The sequence below is a fragment of the Haplochromis burtoni genome, unplaced genomic scaffold (genome assembly GCF_018398535.1).
Source record: "Haplochromis burtoni strain Fernald_Lab_line unplaced genomic scaffold, NCSU_Asbu1 Contig_131, whole genome shotgun sequence".
NCBI classification, from domain to species: Eukaryota; Metazoa; Chordata; class Actinopteri; order Cichliformes; family Cichlidae; genus Haplochromis; species Haplochromis burtoni.
Window position 1 is genome coordinate 917,956 of NW_024582492.1, and position 21,110 is coordinate 939,065.

Consider the following 21,110-nt stretch of genomic DNA (forward strand, 5'->3'; position numbering starts at 1 on the left):
ATTGTTTATGTTTAAGTTGTTTGTTGCTGGTTTTTAGTTTGTTTTTTGTCTTTTTTTGTCAAATGTAAAAAGGCTGATGCGGTATTGTCGTCGTCGTGCCAGGCAGGCGGCACAGACACCCAAGTTTGTGAATGCGATAATTCGAGAACAAGCCAACGTACAATTTTCAAATTGATACCATCTATTTTTCTGATTCATACAGAATCTGTTCTGCTAGAAATCTCAGGGAAGTTTGAATTTTGGTAACCTCATGGTCAAGGTCAGAGGTTAGGTTCTGAAAGTCTTATGTGTTTTCAGAACTTTTTGAGCACACCTATTGTGTCTGTCTATTTGAATCAAGGCATAAAGTACATTCTCTAAAGCAGTGATTTAATTTAACTTGAACTGAAGTATCTTATTGTACTCGAGCATGCAGGAATGCTTTTAATTTATTCATAACAAAAAGGAAAATGATTATTAGAAGTTGCACCATTCGGTTATGAAGGGAATAAACAAGCCCACAGAAAAATACTCACTCTCACAAGAAGCATCATAATGCCTCACAAAGCTGCGCCAGACTTGATTTCATTTATATTCATACAATTATTTAGGAGCCCTGCATGGGGTAAGATACACGTGTTCATTTTCTGCCGCTGCCTCAGGATCCACCCTCCATCAGTCACATACTGCCAGCAGCTGAAGGGAGGAATCACAGGCACCTCTGTATAGGATTTGAATGAATTTTAGGTCCCTTTTACACACAGATGTTACATACTTTTAGCTGCTGCTGCATCAAGAGTGGAAAGTCCCATTTTTAGTCGGGTGAAATGCAAATGGAGAAAAGATTGAAACCACAACAATGTTAAAAACTGGCCACTGGCATGTAATGAGTATAATTTGAAGAAAACTCAAATTACATTTGGAATTGTAAGTTGAACTCCAGTCCTCACCTGTTATCTCACATGCATTTCCTATCAGGAAGTCAGCTGGAGAATCTGATGGAGACCATGAGAGCAGAAATCGCCGCCCAGCCACCAGTGGAAGGATCCTACTCTCCACGCCGGGGAGACTACTGCATAGCCAAGTTTGCTGATGGTGAATGGTGAGCATGCGTTATAGTTCCTCTGATGTTAGCAGCCTCATAGCAACCTTATCAACATTGTCAGGTCATCTTATGACAAACAGGAAGGATTAAGACGTCTCTCCTTTGACACAAGGGTTATTAGCTGCTGTTCTTCAGTATTATAAAAAACATTACATTCAGTTTTCTAGGCAGTGATATGAATGATGCAGTGCATGTATAAATAGTTCGATCGGTGCAGGTTTTCTTTTCTCAATGAATAATCACCCAATTTTGACAGCACCGGTCAGGAGTGACACTGACCTTATTATGTGGATCAGGCGTCAGCTGATGTGATTGATGGTATCTGGTTTCTTCATCAGTGTCATCACATAATACAATGGATGGCCAACTTATTGATGGATTTTACCACAATACTCGGTATCAACAGATGCCCCGAGGGAAGAAAAAAAGAACTTGATGGTGGCGCGTGATTTATCAGCTGAGGGAAGAAACTCGAAACTAAACATTTATTTTATACATTTTTGTGAGGTACAATATGTGCTTGCACACTGTAGTTATTTCCCTCACAGGAACACCTGACATTTCATTTTTACCTTGTCTCTATTTAAGCCTGCGTCGACTGCAGACACCCACAGGGTGTAATTAGTTCAATGCCACTGCTTTGGCCCTTCAGAATCAGCAGTAGCTTGACAGTAGCTCACATACACACTTCTTCATCATCTCCTCACTGGATGTTCGTAGTTTACAGATGGTTATGGGACAGATAGAAGTCACAGTGATCGAGGGAGGGAGAGGGAGTCTGTCAAGAAGGTGACTGTGAAAAAAGACCACGAAACTGATTAAAAACCAAATGTTCCCCCAACCCAGGTGCTGTCCTTTCGTTCTTCCATCCCTCCTTCCATCTTCCTGTCCTGTTTTTTCGGGGCAGGGCTCAAATTTATAGCAAACCATCTGCTGTAAACCTTTCACTTCTTTAACCTGTTTTTTGTGGAAAAAAGTCTGTCAGGAACCCCACTTTAGGTGGAAAATATCTTATATCTTTGTCATTTTTTATTATTTATCAGCAAGCTAATTACATTCATTGTTCTCTGTATCCGTATCGAAGTATTTTGTGATGCATGCGGAATGTCCTCCTTTCATTCGGGGAGTAATTAGAAATTTGTCGCCTTACAAGGCCTCTCGGAATACCACAGAGTCGAAGTGAATGGGGGGAAAAAAGAGCGAATAAGAAAAACTGTTCATTAGTCACTCGTCACTTTGTCTTTTGCTTTCTCATTCCTGTTCTCTGTGCCCATTGCTGTTGTCTTCCTGTTAATCACTTATTCAGTTTTAACTTTGTGCTCTCGTTTCTGTCTTTGCCCATGTGGACCTAATTATTTGACTTTTTCCTGCTGTCCTTGGTGTGCAGCCAATTTTTCTTCCTCACGCTCATTTGTTAAAGTTAAGAGTCAGCGATGGTCAGATGAAACGACACAAGTGTGAGGGAAAACAAGTTCTTATGTTGCGTCTGTTTGAATTCACAGCAAGGATTTAGCCACTGTTGAGGCATTTTGTTGTTTTGTTTTCAAGGGGTTTTTTTTTCCCCCTTTAATTTAACCCTGATTAGTATGTCCTTGTAATAACAAGTTTATTTTCATTCGGATTGTCGGATATGCTTGAAAATATAACCGTTACAAAGTGAAACTGCTGGGTTTTTTGATTAGCACTAATGCACTGACGTTATTTGCTACAAGGCAAAAATAGGTTTAAATTTCTCTCTTTTATTGCATGGAGCCCCCCGTGCAATTCGCACAGCCCTGCTATGTCCTGATAGATCCCCTTTGTCCCACCTCACCCCGCCTCCTCTTCCACTCCTCTCCTCCGATCACAACAGACAGATCCTCCAACACATTCTCCCCAGGGAAATAAGCACAGAATCATTTACTCATCTCCTTTTCCTCTTGTGCCCTCTGTCTTCATCTGTTTCCCCTGTGCTGTATACTCTCTTTCTCTCTCTCTGCTCCCCGCTACCCCTTCCCTCTGTCTCTCTCTCAATTATTTTTTATTTTTTTGCTGTTACAGGTACAGAGCCAGAGTGGAGAAAGTTGAGTCACCGGCAAAGGTCCATGTCTTTTACATTGACTATGGCAACGTGAGTAACTTTGTGACGATGAATTTGACTGACGTGTACGTTCTTGTCTTTTTCCCTTAATGATGGATTATCATCATTAGAATATAAAACAAAGTGCTGGTGTTCAGGGCTCAAAACATATGCACAGTAGCAGTGCTTTTTCCTGGCCAAACCCAACAGCCAGAAGGAGTTTGGTAATTGAAGAGGGATTTTTTTCCCCCATTATTATCCATCTATTCAGTCACCAGTTGTTTGCTTGTTCCCATATTTATTCAGCTGGAGTTTTTCTTTTGATGTGACTGAAGCAGACTGCTTTTATTCATTCTGTAACTATGACAAAAACAGAGCTGCCCCCCTCTCTGAGGATTCTCATTCAGTGACTCCGTGATGACGAAGGCACTACATCCTCACATACGCGTTACAATTGCGTCTCTGCCCACGTGCGTACACATGCTTTCGCATCACCATACCACCAAGTGGCTCATTCAGCCAACCCCCACCCCCGCGACCACCCTGCGGAGTTTTCCCATGATGCAGTGGAGCGGCACAGTGTGTGACTGACCTCAGAGCAGGGGACACATCGAGGTTTGGTTGGCAGATGTGATGCATCCTGGCATGTTGCTGAAAGTGTGATTCTCCGAGGCTGACCCGGCACACAGAAAGGGGAAAAAAATCAAGCTGCTATGTACCTCATTCTTTGTAGTTTTGCGTCATTTCAGTTTGGGTCAATCTGGCCTTGATTTTTATGGCTCAGGCTATTAGCTGATAATGTTGCAACCTCGCTCGGGAACAGGTCAGTACCTGAATTATTATGTGATCATTAGAAAACACAGCAGAACACTTTTGGCATTTCATTTTTAAAGCCCGCGTTCAAAGTGCTGTCAAACCAGAATATGGCGGCGATAAATCTTAACGTTTTAGCCATAATAAATGTTCAAGGTTTTCTCTGTCTAGACTGTACAGACCAGTGAACACATTAGCCTAAGATATGGGGGTCATTAAATTAACTCCCCACTTCTAACGGCCATATTTGTCTGACTTTCCACCACAGTGTAGCCTGTGGTGATCAGTGATTGGTTATTGCTCACGTGTGCCCTACCTGTGTTGATATATCAAGTTTAGTGCTTCATAACATTGACATACAGTGCATACTTTTAATTTTTATACATTTTTTAAAAAGATCTGGGAGCCAAGTCAAAGCACAGCACTGAACTAACAATCGGTATTGTGAACATGCATAAAACTGTTGTTTTTATGGACTTTTCTGTGACATTTTAAAGGGGACCTATTGTACTTGCTTTCTGTCATAGATGTATTGTTACATTAGTGGATGTTCATATTAAACATGGCCAAAGTTTTAAATAATCTACAAGCAGTCACTGTGAGCCAAAACCTCAGACTTCAGACAACTTATTATTACTTTTTGCTTTGGATGATGTCAGTGAGAGCAAATGCACTTAATAAAGATCTCCCACACACAGCTCTGGCCCCACCGACCCACTCTTCAAACCTTTTGTTTCTGAAGGCTAGCCAATTAGAGGAAAGCTGGTTTAAAGGCAAGGGGAACAGAGGTAAAATGGCTTGTTTTACAATACTCCACTATAGTAGCTTAGAGTCGAGTTCAAGAATAGAAAATCTGGTTTTGGGAATGAATACAGCAGGTCCCATGTAATGTCAGTGCAAAACAAATGAATTTAGCCTGAAATGCCTATCATAGGCACTTTAAAGATTAATTTTTGTGATTTGGTGTTGGAAGCATTTGTTGGTGACAATCAATTTGACATGTATTGCTTTCTTTACTCTTAGCTCGTAGCTAAACTAGAGAGCAAATCTAGTTTAAGCTACGTTCACGCTACGTTTTGACCCTATGCGACCCATATCCAATCATGGTATGACAGTGTGAACGGCACAAATCCGATATGGGTCACTTTCGTATGTGGTACTGAATCCGATACATATCCGATGTTTTAGAAAGCGACTGCTGTTTGAACGGTCATGTCGCATTAAATCCGTCTTTTACGTCACTGACACAAGACAGACGCCAATTATCAGCTCTGGAGAAGCGCCCGAGAAGACATCGCGAACACTTCCTGGCCATCCAGCGTAGATGTCAGTGAAACTGCTGGGAAGACAACGTTGGAGAAACGTGAACATTTTATTTGTACTGTATAATCTGCAGATTCTGACAGAAATCTGCAACTATCCTTTGAAGCACTGCTCCTCTCTTAAACAGCAATAAGAATAATTATATAGGTTATTTACATTATTATGTAAATAACAAAATAACTTAAAGCAAAAATTGGAAAACGTAAAGTCGGAAGTCTTTATATTAAGGGCCATCAGTCAAATAATACTGTTTGCTCTGGGTCTAAACAGAGCGCGTTGTGTGTGACGTCTTCTTTTGCGCATGCGGGCGCTTTGAGGGTTCGCACTAGAGAGCGTTTGCTGTCGCATTTTATTTGTAGTGTGAACAAGCAGACAAAAAAATCGGATTTGATCAAAAAATCGGAATTGAGCATTAAGACCTGCAGTGTACAGATGTACAGGTGGCACAATTGATACAATATTATTTGAGAGATGGGGGCTGGAATGCCAGAAATTAATAAGCAGACAATGATAACAAGCTATGTTTTTTTGTGTGGGTCATATAGGTAACAGTTCACTATCTCAAAATGTGAAACTCATGAACAGTTTAAGGTTTAAAATCTGTACTGTTTGGAAATACCATTGAGGCTTCACTGATCCTGTAACTGACCTAATTTCTTAAAAAATGGAAATAAAACAAACTCCATTTTTATGTGATTGCGATTGATGGGGCAGCTTGTAATGAACTTGTTTTGTATTGATTGTTATTTTTGTCCTTCTTTCATATTCAGAGGGAAGTTGTGTCATCCACCCGTCTGGCTCCCATACCTCCGGCCTTCAGCACCAGGACCCTGCCAGTACAGGCCACCGAGTATACCTTCGCCTTCATCCAGGTCCCCCAGGACGTAAGTGCACAGACGAGCACGCGCGCAGAGCCGAGATATGTGTCGCAGCTGAAAGCTTCAAAATTAACTTTGAGATATCGGCTTCTTCAGTCTCATTTTCTGCCAGCGTTTGAAAGTCGACTTTCCTGGCAAGACATGACAACTGTTTGAGTTTCACTTATCACACGGGGCGATAAGTCTGCAACTGACAGACGGGGTTGAGTTGTCATTCCAGGCGAGTGTTAGTGAAAATTATGCTCATACATAATGCATATTGTACAAAGCAGACACAACAATGACAAACACCAAGTCATTGATTTACTTGTTTGCACCAGATTTGAATATAATTGGGTGCCCAGACATGGTTTTATTAACAGTTTGATAGGATGGATTCCGATATACACGCTGCTTCAGCAGCCCGAACTTTCTCATGTTACAGAGCGATTAAAAGCCTTCCAGTTGCTTTGTGTGTTTGTGTACTTGGACGTCCATCTGATCATCTGATAGCAGAGCACCAGTGCATTTTTTTTCCTCCACGGCACTAATCTTCTTGTTTACATCTGAGTGTGTTTTCTCAACCTCCAGTGACCACTGGTGTGTGTTTATGTCTCAGTATGTGTGTGAGTGACTGTGTTTTGCGCGTGTCATGGGGGGTCAACCGATTGGTAGCGTTTTGAGCGAGCAGCATCCCGAATAGAAATAAAACAGAAGCATGTTTTCGTTTGATATGTGCCCGATTGGCGCATTCGAGTGAGTGTTTACAGGGTTTGGATTTCACTTAACTCAGTGTGCGGAGCATTTGCGTGTTTTCACAAAATAATATGATCGCACACATTTACAGTAAACAGAGTCTAAATGTTTAGGACGGCTGTGGAATCATTTTTACGGTCAGTTTAGAGGCTGTAGTCTGCGATGCACTATTAAATGCATTTGCATTTAATAGTGCATCGCAGATTATCAAATGCACTTAACAGTGTAAACAAAAGAGGCTCCATTTATTCTAAAACATGGCAACCCTTTGAAGGAACTGTTTTGTTTTGTGCATCAGTGAGACAGCCTGTTGCGTTATACAGTCAAATTGCAAATTTGATATCATTATGTTTGAAAATGTAGCGTAAAGTATTTTTAATGGGCTTGTGAATGTGAGGAAACATAGTCAAATAGCAGAGTATCAATCAAATCCACATCGGCACCCCCTTTAAAAACCACTGGATAGATTGGCACAGGGATGTCAAACATAAGGCCCGGGGGCGAAAATCAACCCACCAAATAGTGTAGTCTGGCCCAGTGGACATCTGATAAAAATACAGTTTACAAAAAGTTTTTAAATAAATCTAAAATTTAAAGTTTTAGAACTTTTCCTGCTGATGAAGACCTCTCACCAAAGTAACCTCATAATAGATAAATGATGAAAAAAACTGTTCACAGAAATAAATAAAGAAAGAAAAAGAGATTATACAATGACAGGACGGTCTGTGCAATGAGCTAACAGATTCTTTTTTGTCATGTCACATATTTATTCCTCACAATTAAAGCTCAAAACAACATTTTTTTTCCATTTAGAATTTTTTAAAAAGAGACGTTGTGTGAAATTGATTTTTTTTTTCATATATATTAAAATTTGTCAGGGATTAAATTTGTAGTTAAGCTTGTTTATACTGTGGGCTGGACGTGGCCGACAGTATCAAATTTGTTTAATATCCCTGGCATCGTCAATATTTAAGCGTAACCTAATATATCGTTGGATGTGAAAACAGAATCACTTTCACTAAAAAGGAAGAAAAAGAAGAAAAAGTGCATGTGTTCACAAGCAGGTGGTACCAGGGTGCATGCTGTCACCTGTCTCATGAGTCAGTGATGAAGTGGCCCATCTGTTGATCCAGCCCAGGGGACAGAGGCATCACCTACACCTTACAGCCTGCAGACACACACACATACGCGCACAAAGCTAAACCACATGTTGGAGGTTGACATGCACCTTACCCCTCTCTGTCAGTCTGCATCTGTTCTTTCCTATTTCTCTTTTCATTTTCTTCTCCTCTTGTGTCCGCCATCTGTTTTTTCTGAAGCCTTTTACTACGTCACTCAAACTGACAGCACGTGACAGCCCACGACCCCTTTTGTACCACACCTTTGCTGCTGCGCTTGAAAAAAGCTTGCTGCCTTTGTCTTGCAATCTGCAACCTGACACCTTTACACAAGATGTTCACCATCCCGAGTCATTCATTGTCAGTCGTATATCTTTCTTAACACAGTTCTGCCAGTAGCATAAGATCATTCTCCTGCCTCCTAATGCCTTTTCATATAGCGAAAATATCTTTGTAGGGGGGGAAATGCCAAGGTACACCCTCACTGTTCTGCTGTTTTGAAGGAATAACACTTTTAACTTAAAGTTTTTATTTCCAAAGAGGCACAGCGTGTTATTTCCATGACATCTCACTCCAGCAGCATCTACCACACATTTATCAGTAATTAATCCAGTTTTCTCGTGTGCATCATGAACTCTCAGCTGCCTTGCCATTTTCTTTAGTTTGCCTTTTCAGCTAATTAAAATTTTTTTTGCTAAGACTGTTCTTGTAGAAAAGATGAACACCCAAGTTATTTCTTTTAACAAATGCCAGAAAGAAGCACTCCAACCAAAATAGCCACTTTCTAATGGTAGTGGCTTATAAACAAGCCTACTATTCCATCCAATTACTCAATCATGTACTAAACTGCATCGCTTACACTGCTATCGATCTCTTCTCATTAACAGACGTGCAAATTAAGCGGTGGAAAAAATACACTTTTTCTTTTTTTGGGGGGGGGGAGCTAAAATTACAAAGCAAAGCTCATTAGACAAAACTGTAGAACACCTGCTGACACTACGCATCTATTTTATTCTTTTCGAAATTTGCTTCAAATAATTTGCGCAAAGAAGACAAATAATTTTTGCTTCAAAAAGAAAAAAGAAAAAAAAAAAGGTGCTTTGTGCCGGGACAAGATGTAACATTATCTTGTCTGAGAAGTTTGGCTTGTGTTGTTTTTATTAAAAATTACATTTTCTTCATAGCATTTTAATATCGCTCAAAGCAAGTCATTTTGAAAAAGAAGTGTTTTGGTATTCGAATGTAAGCTGAGGTGCAAATGCAAACATTGTTGCCCTCAAGTGCTTCAGAAATGTCTGTTCTACACACAGTGGATGAGAGCGGGTCACTGAAAGGCACTCATTAATTTTGTATCGTCTCTTCACGAGTGTCAGTGCAATTCCTCTTCTATAGTAGTCTCTCTCTGCGTTTTTCCCTTTCCTCCTGTATCAGCTGTCTCTCTGTCTCTCTTATCTCCCTCACTCTCTTACTTTCTGACACACACTGACTCGCTCTTCCTCTTTTCCCCTCTCTCAATGTTGCCTCGAGCTTCCCTGCAGCGCCTGTGACAAGTTGGCCAGGGGGAGAGCGGGGACAAAAAAGGCCCTTAGTTTTGTGCCTAGAACAAGCTTCCCTGCCCACACTTGCTCACACACACTCACACACACGCACATAACCCAAGGGCGGCTAGTTCGAAGGGGGTTGCCATGGAGACAAGACCAGGGCGAGAAAGAAGGGAAGCGAAGAGATGGATGGAGTAGGGGAGAGATGGATGATAGCCAGGGACTGATTTTTGTTTCTAAGTGTCTTCTTGCCTTTGAAGTTGTGGCTCCTTTTTTTTTTTTTTCCCCCACCCCAATTGCTGGAGGACGTGAGGTCAGGATTGATCTGCAGCTGTTCCACCTCCTTCTCTACCATATGTTCAAACAAATGCTGGCCTTTCACATTTGAGAAGGTTAGGAATTAGAAGAGGTAACTACCTGAGGAATAAGAAGAAAGGAGAAGACGACTGATCTAGATGAGAAGGTTCAATGGGAGTCTAACCGTAGATGCTTCAGACAGACTAAAGCCTCTTCAGCTGGTTGAGTAGATAACTGTCATTTGTATAACTGACATGAATGAGGTGGTGTTATTATTGTCCAGTAGGGTTTTCCCCCCCATTTACCAGTGTTTGTTTCCAACAGAATGATGTTACAGTTTGGCTGGTGCACATCTACACTGCTTCAATCAGTCTCTAGATTGCATTTGTGAGCTATCAGTAGTGATAACCTACTTAATTATCTCTTTCATCTTTTTTTCTTTTATTTTCTCTGTCCCCTCTTATTCATTTCTTCTATTATCAACTCAATTTTCATTTTTTCACTCTTTAATCCAACATCCATTTCTACCCAATTGTTTCCCTCTTGCACCACCTTCCATTCCTTCCTCATCTTTTCTTAAAATCCTCTCGCTTCTTCAGGAGGACGCCCGTGCTGATGTGGTGGACTGCGTGGTGCGAGACATCCAGAACAGCCAGTGTCTGTTGAATGTGGAGTACTCGGGTGCCACCTGCCCACACGTCACAATACAGTTTGGGGACACCAAGGAGGACGTGGGCCTCGGCTTGGTCAAAGAGGGCTTAGTCATGGTGGATGTCCGCAAGGAGAAGCATCTGCAGAAGATGGTAAGTGAGGAGAGGAGATGTGATGCTGGTGATGCAAGCTCTCATTGTTAGATTAAAAAAAAACAAATTCCTTGTTGTTTCTGTTGTTTCCATGCTGCTTCTCTCCCTTGGTGAATTGGCTGCTGTTATGTTTAGGCAACCAGACCTATTCTCAGTCTAAGTTAATTAGTCTTCTGGTCTCAACAGGGCCATAGATGTGGTAGTCGTGTAATTACATAGCTGATATTTATAGGTAGCGTTAAGATTTATGGTACTGCTGCTTTTATCAGTTCCACTACTGTAATGTTTGGGTTGAGTTTGTGTTTTGTTTTTAGACTTTTTTTTTCTTCTTGTGGAAAATAAAAGACATTCATGATGTGTTAAACAGAGAGAACCTGAAAGAGCTTTGTTTGAAATCAAAAAGTTAAATCCGCCTCTGTTTGTGTGCAGTGAGCTGACGCGCTGAATGATACTCTGACCTTTTCACATTTGAATTTCTGAAAATACTTCTAGCCAAATAATCAGCTGACTAATGGTTCCTTTTAATTTTAGCTACCCATATTCAATGAGGTAGGCAGTTGAAAACTGCGTTTATCCACCTGGATGTAATTCATTAGGTGTTTCAACAGGCTGCTTGTTTTGCCAGTAAAGTTTAAATGTTTGTTTCTTCCTGCTGTAAAATCCCGCAGCATGTGAAACTGAAAGCCGCCTTCACCTCTCTAAAAAAAACTAGAACCATTCAAGATTGGGAATAGCAAAAACGCATCATCATTTCTCCATGGCTGACATCTGAACCACTTTTCAATAATACAGTCTTAAATAATTTAGCCCCTGTGCCTGTTTAAAACTAGTCCTTGCTGCCCATCTTTAATTGTTTCAATGCAGTTCAACTTTGCAAACAGCGGCCGACAGTTATTCATAGTTTGTGGTTTGGGTGAGATGTGAATTGGGTGTTTTTGCTTAAGATGAATTAACAGTTATGGACTGCCTCCCAGAAAACAAGTCAGCGAGAGAAATATGATGTCACTGAATTTGGATCTCAGCACTGTTCACTGTTGACAATAGTGCAAGTTTGTTGGACTGCAGTTTTAGATACACAGTGAATGTTTGGCGTTCTCACTGGCGAATGACCCGATTGCATATTATTTCACATTACGAGGTCTTTTGCTTCCTAGCAGTTAAGTAATCACCACGTTTTGGTGCTAGTTTGTCATGGAGAATTTCTCGATACATGAAAGCTAGTGCTACACTGGAAGGCTGCCGATTTTCTAAATGTAAACACTGTGGCACAAAGGACTTAATGCTTATCTCATCTCACTTGTCAAACGCAAGTCTCGCAATACACATTAAAACACCTACACTTTGCCTCAGACGGTGGCCATTTTGTCAAACCACGAAGCATCACTCATGTGCTTTTCTCTCATTATGCTAATTCTCCTCGTAGACTCAAAGCCACTCTGTACATGAAAGATAAAGAAACATGGAGGATATTTATTCCTGCTGCAATTACTCCTTCTGCACAAGCGCAATATTAGTCACTCTTATTTATTTCAAAATTAAAGCTCACAAAGGAACAGAGTAATGTGTCCACCAGAGTGTAATCGCTCATAAATGTAATCAGATTCTATATTAATCTAAATTAGAAACTACTGGGAAGAAGAGACTTGTCAACGCAGTGTTTCAAACAATTTATTTACTCTCCCATCCCGCCTTAGTCAATAAAGCACTGTGCATCGTTGTGAGAGTGTTTTGAACTCTGACCTCCCAAGAATAGCCAGCAGCCGTAATGCAGTCTCTGGTTAATGGTCCCTTTAGACAAAGGATGGTGATTAAAACCTCCCAGCAGTTCAACTAATAGGCTTATAGACTCCACAGATTTAGGTTTTGTTGGATCAAACAGTTCCTCTTTAGTATGCAACAGCTGTGCCTCCACATGCATTTGCCTCTTCTGTGCTGGCTTCAGACAAATATTTTGATGTGGAGAAAGCCTAACAAGCAGCAGTGTTGCCAAAGTGTTTACAAGTGTGTGTTAAGTAAAGCTCTACAGCTTTCTTGTTGATAATTCCACCCATCAAGTCGGCTTCCAAGCTCAAAGCCATCTTCCACATTCTCTTCTTCGTGAAAACAAACTCGAGTAGGATCAGACGACCTCTGAAACATCTAAACGTGGTGAATTGTGCGTCTGAGTCACAGTATATGTGGGCTTATTTGCTAGACTTCTGTTTGTTGTTCTGCTCTTTATAGCATTATTAGAAATGATGAGCATCTATCGGTTTGTTGGGTGACAGAAAATCAACAATTGATTTTTGGTTGGCCATTTGTTTTGTTTTTTAGCCAAAAAGAATAACGTGTTAAGTAACCAAATATTGTGGAAATGAATTGATAATTAAAATACGAATGAGTTTTAGCCTGAAAGAGAACCATTAGTTTTTATAGTTTTAATCACAAATCAAAGCTGCTCAAAGTCAAACTGTTGTACAGTTCCCATTTCCCTCTTTCTTGTAGGCTGCTCAGGATGAATGTGTTCACCTTACTTTACATTTTGCTGTAGTGAACTTGGACTGTTGATGGAGAGTAATTTGTGTGCAAGGTGCATTGTGGCTGGGAGATTCATGAGCCCAACTGTGCCTGCTGCTAGCACGACAACAGAAAACGTTATCTTGAAGGTGCAATAGAGCCAAAAAAATGTTCTAAAGTACAACTTCTTGGTGACCTCTGGATCATTCTTCCCCTATATAGAAATTCTCCCAAAGCTCAGTAGTGTAGTATCCAAGCATTCTTGCTTTGCACTCTGTGCTCTTTTACTCCTCCCTTCTGCCTTTTCATGCAGCTAGACTATCAGCCTCCTTGTAAAAATGACTTTTGTCCTTTCTATCTGTTCCATTTTGTCTCTGTTCTTTAGTCATTATCCATGCCTGGGCATTGGAACACGGTCATTGTAATCTGTACTCTAGTGCTAAAGCATTACGTAACAGATGGGCTGTAATGTTCACTGGCACTTCAGCAACCATTAATAGTCAGTCATAAGTGCACGGAAGGTTAACACCAGTCTTTGAGGATGGCAGTGTCGCAATAGAGCAAAAGCAGGAAGGAAAATTCATCCATTTGGGTCTTTATTTCTTTTTTCAAATGCCTCTCTGCCTTAAGCCCTTCTTTAGTAGATGCTCACTATGCACACCATATGGACAGCTATCACATCTGCTGTATAGCAGTGTCATGAAAAGGTATAAACATTGTGAAAGTGTAGGTGAAATGATGATCATATACCAGCTGCTTCATCTTAAATCTCTAGTTCCACTTTAAAGGAAGGTGAGAAAGAGGAAATGGGAAAATCAGATGGAAGATACTGAGCCTAATTATGATCAATAGAAAGTTCTTAATAAAGAACTTACCCACTGATGTCCTTGGAAAATAAAGCACCAAGTCATATAATATGAAAATGATCCAAAGCAACACACTAACCTGATTCAGAACAGCTGTAAATATTTTAAACTGTTAACAACTGTTAATATTCACCCTCATAACATACTGGATGTGCGTAATCAAGAGATTTTAATCTCATAGTGTAATCTGTCACATGCATATGGCATATCATGTGTAGCCCATCTGCTCATGTGTTTTTATTAAGCTTTTATATTTAGATTATCTTTGTAGCTGTCTGTTCTTGGACTCTATCACTGTTCTGACATTTTAAATTCAGCTATAGAGCTCGACAATGTGCACGCTTCTGTGGTAACAAAGGGGTGTTTGTGTACTGCTGTGCTCTGACTGTTAGGTAAATTTGGCCACAGTTCGTAGAAGAAGCCAGCTGTACATGTTTTCATCAAATTAGTATCATTAATGAGCAGTAAAGCTGAACAGCCACGTTATGGTTGCCTTTGGTAGCAATATTTAGAGCGATGTGTCATTTGGTCTGATTGCCCCTGTTGGCAACTGCTGTCATTGAGATGAAGAAAATTTGTATCTCTTTACTTCAGTGTAAAATGGAGCATTTGTGTCATTTTCTCTGACAGTAAAACTGTAGAGGGGAAAAAGGCATCGGGATGCACGAGAAAACAATTTTCCATCCAGTTATAAACGCTTAAGAATGACAATGCTGTTCACTTTGGCAAACAAGAGATAATGAATGTTTGCCAAATGTCCTGTTGGACTGTTCTGTGTACAAAGAAAGTGACTTTTTAAAAAAACACACATTTAGATCCTCTCTCATGCGCTGACCTGAGACTTGAACACAGACTTCAAGGCACAAGAGATATACTTAGCCAGCCTTAAATCGTCCTGGCACCATCAACTATCCACTCGCAGAAGGGCAGCTTTCCACACTGGTGCCCACTTAACAGACTTCTGTTTCTTTTTTCACCCTTTTTATTGTCTTTCTCAACTCACTGTTCACCTTATCTTTTTAGTTTTTTCCACTCCATCCCTTCTTTCTTTTTCCACACCTACGCAGTCTGAATTCTTGTATATACCAGTGCCTCATTTCTGATTGTCATATTTCTCCCCATGTGTTCTGTTTTCAACCTTTAGTATATTTATGTTATCCTGGGCCCGAGCCATGTCATTTAGATGTCAATGGCGAGGTGCCTCATTTGGCTTTTGCTGATGTGCTGATTTGCATTTCGTCTTTCAGTGCTGTGTCATGATGAGCAATAATCCCGGGAATTATAGTGGAGAAGAGCTCAGATCAAACCTGCTGGTGGCCTCATAATGAGCTGTGATTCAAAATGCAGTTATGTGCAATTATTTGCAACTTACCTCAGATGTTTCTGCCCTTCAAACCCACACAAGGTCGATAATAATGCCCACAAGTTGCATGACAGATATATTATTTTCTTTCTACCTGATTGGGCGCACAAGTAATAAGTGCCTGGAGCAGATATTTTTAGCTACTGCACAGAACTTCACACTCGCACTTAATATTTCTTTATCCAAGTTGTAATGAGCCTGTCATGGCAGCTCAAGTGGAAGATGTCTGTGTGGTTAGGAGCGCTGTCGTTTGTGCTCTGCTGCTTTTCACCAGTGTTTTCTGTCAGCAGCTGCCAACAAATATGACTGATTCAAACTGTGGCGGGCCACGGTGCCGACTGTCTCACTCGGTCACCTCATCTAACCGAAGTCTGTGCTGGCCCCCAAAGTTCATTAGTGTTACAAGCTAATAATCTCCAGTTTACTAATTACAACTCAATTACAAATACGGAAGCGTCTGCCTTCACCACCATAATTATTATCAATCACCAACAGCCAAGCTGGAGTATCGACTTCACTTCCACCTTGTTCCCCACAGAAAGGATTAAGATACCTTAACCTAATGTATATAAAGATGGAGAGAAGATCTTTACCTAAATGTTTTCGTGAGTGTGTCGGCAGAAGGTGTGGGGGAAACAGCTGTGAGGTGGCCTATTCAAAGTGAAAGCTATAATTACCAGGAACCCCTCAGGAAATATGGTTTTATTTTTTGCCTTTTATCTTCTTGCTCTGTATTCTTGCCGTATTCACACTGATGCTTTGCTTTTACCGTATGAATTTTGAGTAGCTGACTTTATAGTTGTGAAAAGCTTTGATGGCCCAGAAGAGACGCCTGTAAGCGGAAGCTCACATGATGTGAGGTTTGTTTATTCAGACTTTTTTTTTTTTTTTCCCTTTTCCTTACACAAAGGGCCTCTTGGGTAGTGTAGTTTTCTTACAACTTGCTATAGTCCCCAGTGTTAGCTAGTAGGACAGAATAATTGTGTTAATGGAGTTTGAAAATGTAGATAAAGAGGGAGCCGAATGTGGGGAAATCAGGAAAGAGGGTCACACGTGCAGAGGGCTGCCTCCAGGGATCGCCTCTTCCATTTATCAAACCACGATTGCCCCTTTAGTCTCCAGTCAAGGGTCTCATGTGGTGAGCACCTCTGCTGCCATGCTGTTAAGGCACTGCTTTGGACATTGAAGATATGCCTCCTGGGAGTGTTGTTGCCTCTGTAGAGTAGGTTCTTTGTAACAAATTGAGGCCTGGTGGGCAAACCACGTTTCATGTAACACTGTTCCCCAAGAACAGGAGTCACATATGTAGCTGTCCCTCATGTATTTGACATGGAGGAAAGGAGGAAAACAAACAAGTGCAAACCTGGGTGATGAATATCAAAGATAAATAGTAATGTAGTAAAATTTGTGTTTGTGAAATTGTAATAAAAATGCCAATAAGATTAAACGAAGAATAACAAAAATAGCAGGTTGGAGTTTGTGTGGCCGAGTACAGAAAGTAGGTACCCCACAGTGTATCAGATTTCCGCCGCCTCCTCCCCCAACCCAAAAAGTCTTCACCGTGTCATTTATAAATGGCTTTTAGCCATATCCAGTCCACCAGTTGACTGATTTTTCAGGTTGCTGCCCTCGCTTTTCAACCCCCAACGCCTGTCACAGCCCATCAAGAGCCTCTTCATCCCCCAAAAACCCACAGGGCACACATAAACACCCCCCCACTGAGTGTCACGGGTGTGTTACAGCATAACCGCTCTCCACCAATGGCTCAATACCTAATTTACAAGTAGAGTTAGAGATGGGGCCTTTTAATGGACATTTTCTGCTCCCCGTTATTGACTGCATACACACTAGCATGCACTTTCCTCCCCTGCTGGCACTGCTCTGAGGGTCTTTTTTTTTTTTTGTACATGTCCTAACTGACACGCGCCACTTCACAGATGCCATTCCTTCTGCAGATGTGTACACACACACACACACTGTTACACGCCATCCTCCCTCCTAAGACCCCGGGGTGAGTACAGGAGGGGAGCAGAGGCACCAGGCTGTTTTAATTTATTCTGTTTTGTGATATGACCTTGCTGGGAAAAATAAAATGGTACTGGAGAAGAGCAAAATGTTCTTGCACAACTTTTATGAGAGTAAATTTGCACGTTAGGGTGAGATGCAGTGGTGTTATTGCATATTTACAAGAGCAGTTCCTTCCAGAACATCTGGGAGAGCACTAGACACTGTTTGCATTTGCATTTGTTGTATGTGCTTGGGGTACACGAATGTGTCCTCTTTAACTCCACGAACCTACGCTGGTGGGCTTGTCATGCCACGTTCCCAACAAAGCATCTGATCTCATCCGACAGCCATGCTGGGGGGACCAGCATGTAACAGGACGTAGTCTTAGTTTGCAGCAGACAGGGGCAATGACACTCATGCACTCGATGTGCTTTGGCTTTTTGGTGAGGGTTTGGGAAGGAGCAAAATCACACCGATGCAAAGGAAAGCGGTGTGCTGTGATTTCTAACACGAGATAAAACGATGGGTCATCGCAAAATGGAGTTTTGCTAATTTCATTTTATCTCGATTATCAGGTTTTAATAAGTGTTGCAGGCCAACAAGGGTAGTCTGGTAGCTCATTATTTGGCACTGTTGCCTCATAGCATGAGGGACCTAAGTTAAATACCCAGCTGGGTTATGTCTACTTCAGAAGCTTCAATTTCCCCTGCTTAGTTAATGCCACGGAAAAGACGGAAAAAACAGAAGCTGAATCTGAAGAGTTTCACTTTGTGGTCAAAATAAACAAATAAGCCAACAAAAATAGTTAATTGTAAGCGTTTGATCATTTGTGCAGCCCTAGTAAGTAAAGAAAGGATTAGGAGAAATAAAAGCCACACACAAAAAATTAATTGCCAGACATTGTAGATCTACTTTGTTTTACATCCATTAAGAAAATAAATAAAAAATCTGATTCAGTGTCTTTCTATCTTGTCTTTACATAAGCACCACTGTATTCCTTCAGTCCTGACACATGACAAACCTTCAAGGAGTCCCTCCCTTGTTAGCTATGCGTGGACATGTTGATTGAAAGATGTCTCATAGGACAGTCCATTGCTTAACAGAGCATTCTCAACTGGAAACACCCTGAGCTGCGGACATGAAAGCTATTATTTTCTGGAAGAAGCTCTGACGACGATCCGTCTGCTGCAGAGTTTTTTGTTTTCAGTGTAGTCAAAAGGAGGCTGTGATGGCAGGCGGGGGGGGGACATGAAACAAGACAAAATAAGGATTGATAGAGTGGGATGAAAAAAAACGAGCAAAGCAGCAACAAAGAAATAGTGACAAAAGGCTGTTAGTGGCAGTTTTTATGTTGGAGTTTGACTGCATGTGTCTGAGAGGCTGTGCGCCTGATCATCATTGCTGCTAATGAGAAAAGTGCAACATGCACAGAGGACACGCCTCATTGTTCCCTTTCCACTCGGGTGGTTTTTAAGTCCTGTGACATCCCATATCGTCAGCGAGGACCACGTGAACACAACCGGGCACCGAAACGTCGATTAGTCACTTGTTTTTCATACACACGCCATCCAAAAATCTGACTAAATCTGGTTTTACTTTAGCATTTTCACGTGCTGTGAAATTCAAAGAAGACGCAGCTCACCTACGCACCAGACGTGCACAACCTGTCACAAAAGTGCCGCGTTAGCGCTCGCTCCGATCCACCACTTTCACACCGCATTTAGCAGAACACCACCTGGGCATGGCATGCTGGCCAGTGCGGGGAAATGCACGGTCTCCCTCCCTCGCTGCCTCTCTCACTCTCGCAGATTCACAGCCAGTCAGATACACAGATTAGTGCCAAACCGCCAGACCGACACCACCTGTCGTTCATCTTACGGGAAGCATCACACTTACACAAAGTCTCCCACCAAGTCTTGCGTGAGAAAGTTACCTGCATACATTAACGCTGAGTCAAATGTATTTTCAGATCCTTCCCCTTTGGTGCGAATGCGAGTATCAGATAGATGTTTTTAGTCTCAGTCTTTTACAGTAGAACTTTTTTGTTAGTTGTTTTGTTGCAAGTAATTGCAAAGAATGAAATCGCATGCATTCAGGAGCACGCCCACGTATGCTGCAGCCTCCTTAGCCAACAACATATTCTCTGGTGCCAGCATCCATAGCCACTGCTCACCGTTAATGGCATCTGTCTGGCATATGGGAGCTCTGTAGGGTCATCCAGACAAGCTCACTGTCGCCCGCAGCCTTCTGCTACCTGAACCCTCTACAAACTCTGCATTTTCTTTCCTTTTCTTATTGGACTTCTTTACTTTACGTGCACATTATTTTACTTATTCTACCTCCCTGCCATCATTTCCACATTTCCCTTCCTCCTCCATCTATATGATGACACCCTTGTTTGCTATAAAGATAAATATTCCCTTTCTTTGCCTCTCCAGACGAGTTTTACATCACTTTGTGTCACAAATGAGCCATTGTGCCTCTCTACTGGAGCCAATAGAAAAGCTGTGAAAAGAAGGATCCGGGACAGGATACGTGCAGCCGTTCGAAATCCAAAGTCTGTCATCATCTGTGTTCAGCTGCACAGTGATTGGCTGTTGTGTTCAGTGAAGTGAAGTGAGGGGAACAGTGAAAGATGAGGGTGAGCCAGGAAAGGCACCCTCCCGACCACTGTACAAAGAGGCCCACCATGATAATTTCAGTATGGCAGCATATCATCTGTGCATATTGTGCTGTAGTGCTCTTGACTTTGCATCTTTCACAGAATACTTAGCATTTGGATTCAGCCTCTCAGCTCTATGGAGTTTGGAAAAAGTGCAGATGGAATACATTTCCTCTAAAGTTGAGCTCTTTTTGGGGTTTGCCATTTGTCCTCACAAATGCAATTCTCTCTTTTGTGTTTATATATTGCCTAATCCACTTTGGCGCGTATGAGACCCTCTTCCCCATCATGTTAGCTTCCCCTAGCTGTCCAAGTGTTGCACTGGGAAAGACTGCTGTGAGCACTGAGAGCTCTCCTCCAAAGCCCAAATGGCATCACTGGCCTTTTGTGTCTGTGAAATATCTTCGGCTGGGTCTTCCATATGGTGACATCTGCCTGATGGGACCAAGATGCCAGATCCCAATGCCTTCCAAAAACAAAAAAAATCTCTCCTTTAGCTGGCTTTGACGGATGACTTGTGCAGCCACAGCACTTTCCTCAGCCGCTCACTTACATGTGCACGCGCTCACACAGACAGACAGGTCTGTTATCTTGGCTGTGCCATATGCAGCGCAGCTATCAAATCAACCTATGTGCACAAGCTAGCTAAGCAATTAAACTCCAGAGCCTCATCCACACTCGACTGTTTTAACATCTGGCATCCTTGTTCTAGATGTGTATGTGCCAACCAGCTCTTCTGCTCTTATAATCGCCTTCAAAACATGCTGAAAAACGGAGTCTTTTATGTGGAAATACAATGACTTCTCTTTCAATTGACTTTTGATTTCTTTGTGTTCTTTCATTTAAGTTGTTTTCTTTTTACTGTCATGGTTATGTCTGCCACTATGTCAGAAAAGACAGGAATGAACAAATTCATGCATGCATCGTACAGATAGTGCTTATTCGGTAGATGTGGTGCAACCTCTTATTTGTGTTTGTGTACCTCGTGCATAATTTTATCCAATATTGTAAGTGGTGGAGGACGTCTCGTTCCAGGGGTCTGTTGCTTGAGCTTTTCAAGGTCCA

The 21,110-nt window shown here is 41.5% G+C and overlaps 1 protein-coding gene across 1 annotated transcript in view; it reads left to right on the forward strand.

Annotated features, from left to right (window-relative positions):
* snd1 (staphylococcal nuclease and tudor domain containing 1) overlaps positions 1 to 21,110 on the forward strand; it is a 187,530-nt gene that overhangs the window by 161,022 nt on the left and 5,398 nt on the right. The window contains exons 19-22 of the mRNA XM_014336127.2: positions 958 to 1,081; positions 3,125 to 3,194; positions 6,050 to 6,163; positions 10,448 to 10,651. Of these exons, the coding sequence (XP_014191613.1) occupies positions 958 to 1,081; positions 3,125 to 3,194; positions 6,050 to 6,163; positions 10,448 to 10,651 (512 nt within the window). The remainder of the gene's footprint in view (positions 1 to 957; positions 1,082 to 3,124; positions 3,195 to 6,049; positions 6,164 to 10,447; positions 10,652 to 21,110) is intronic.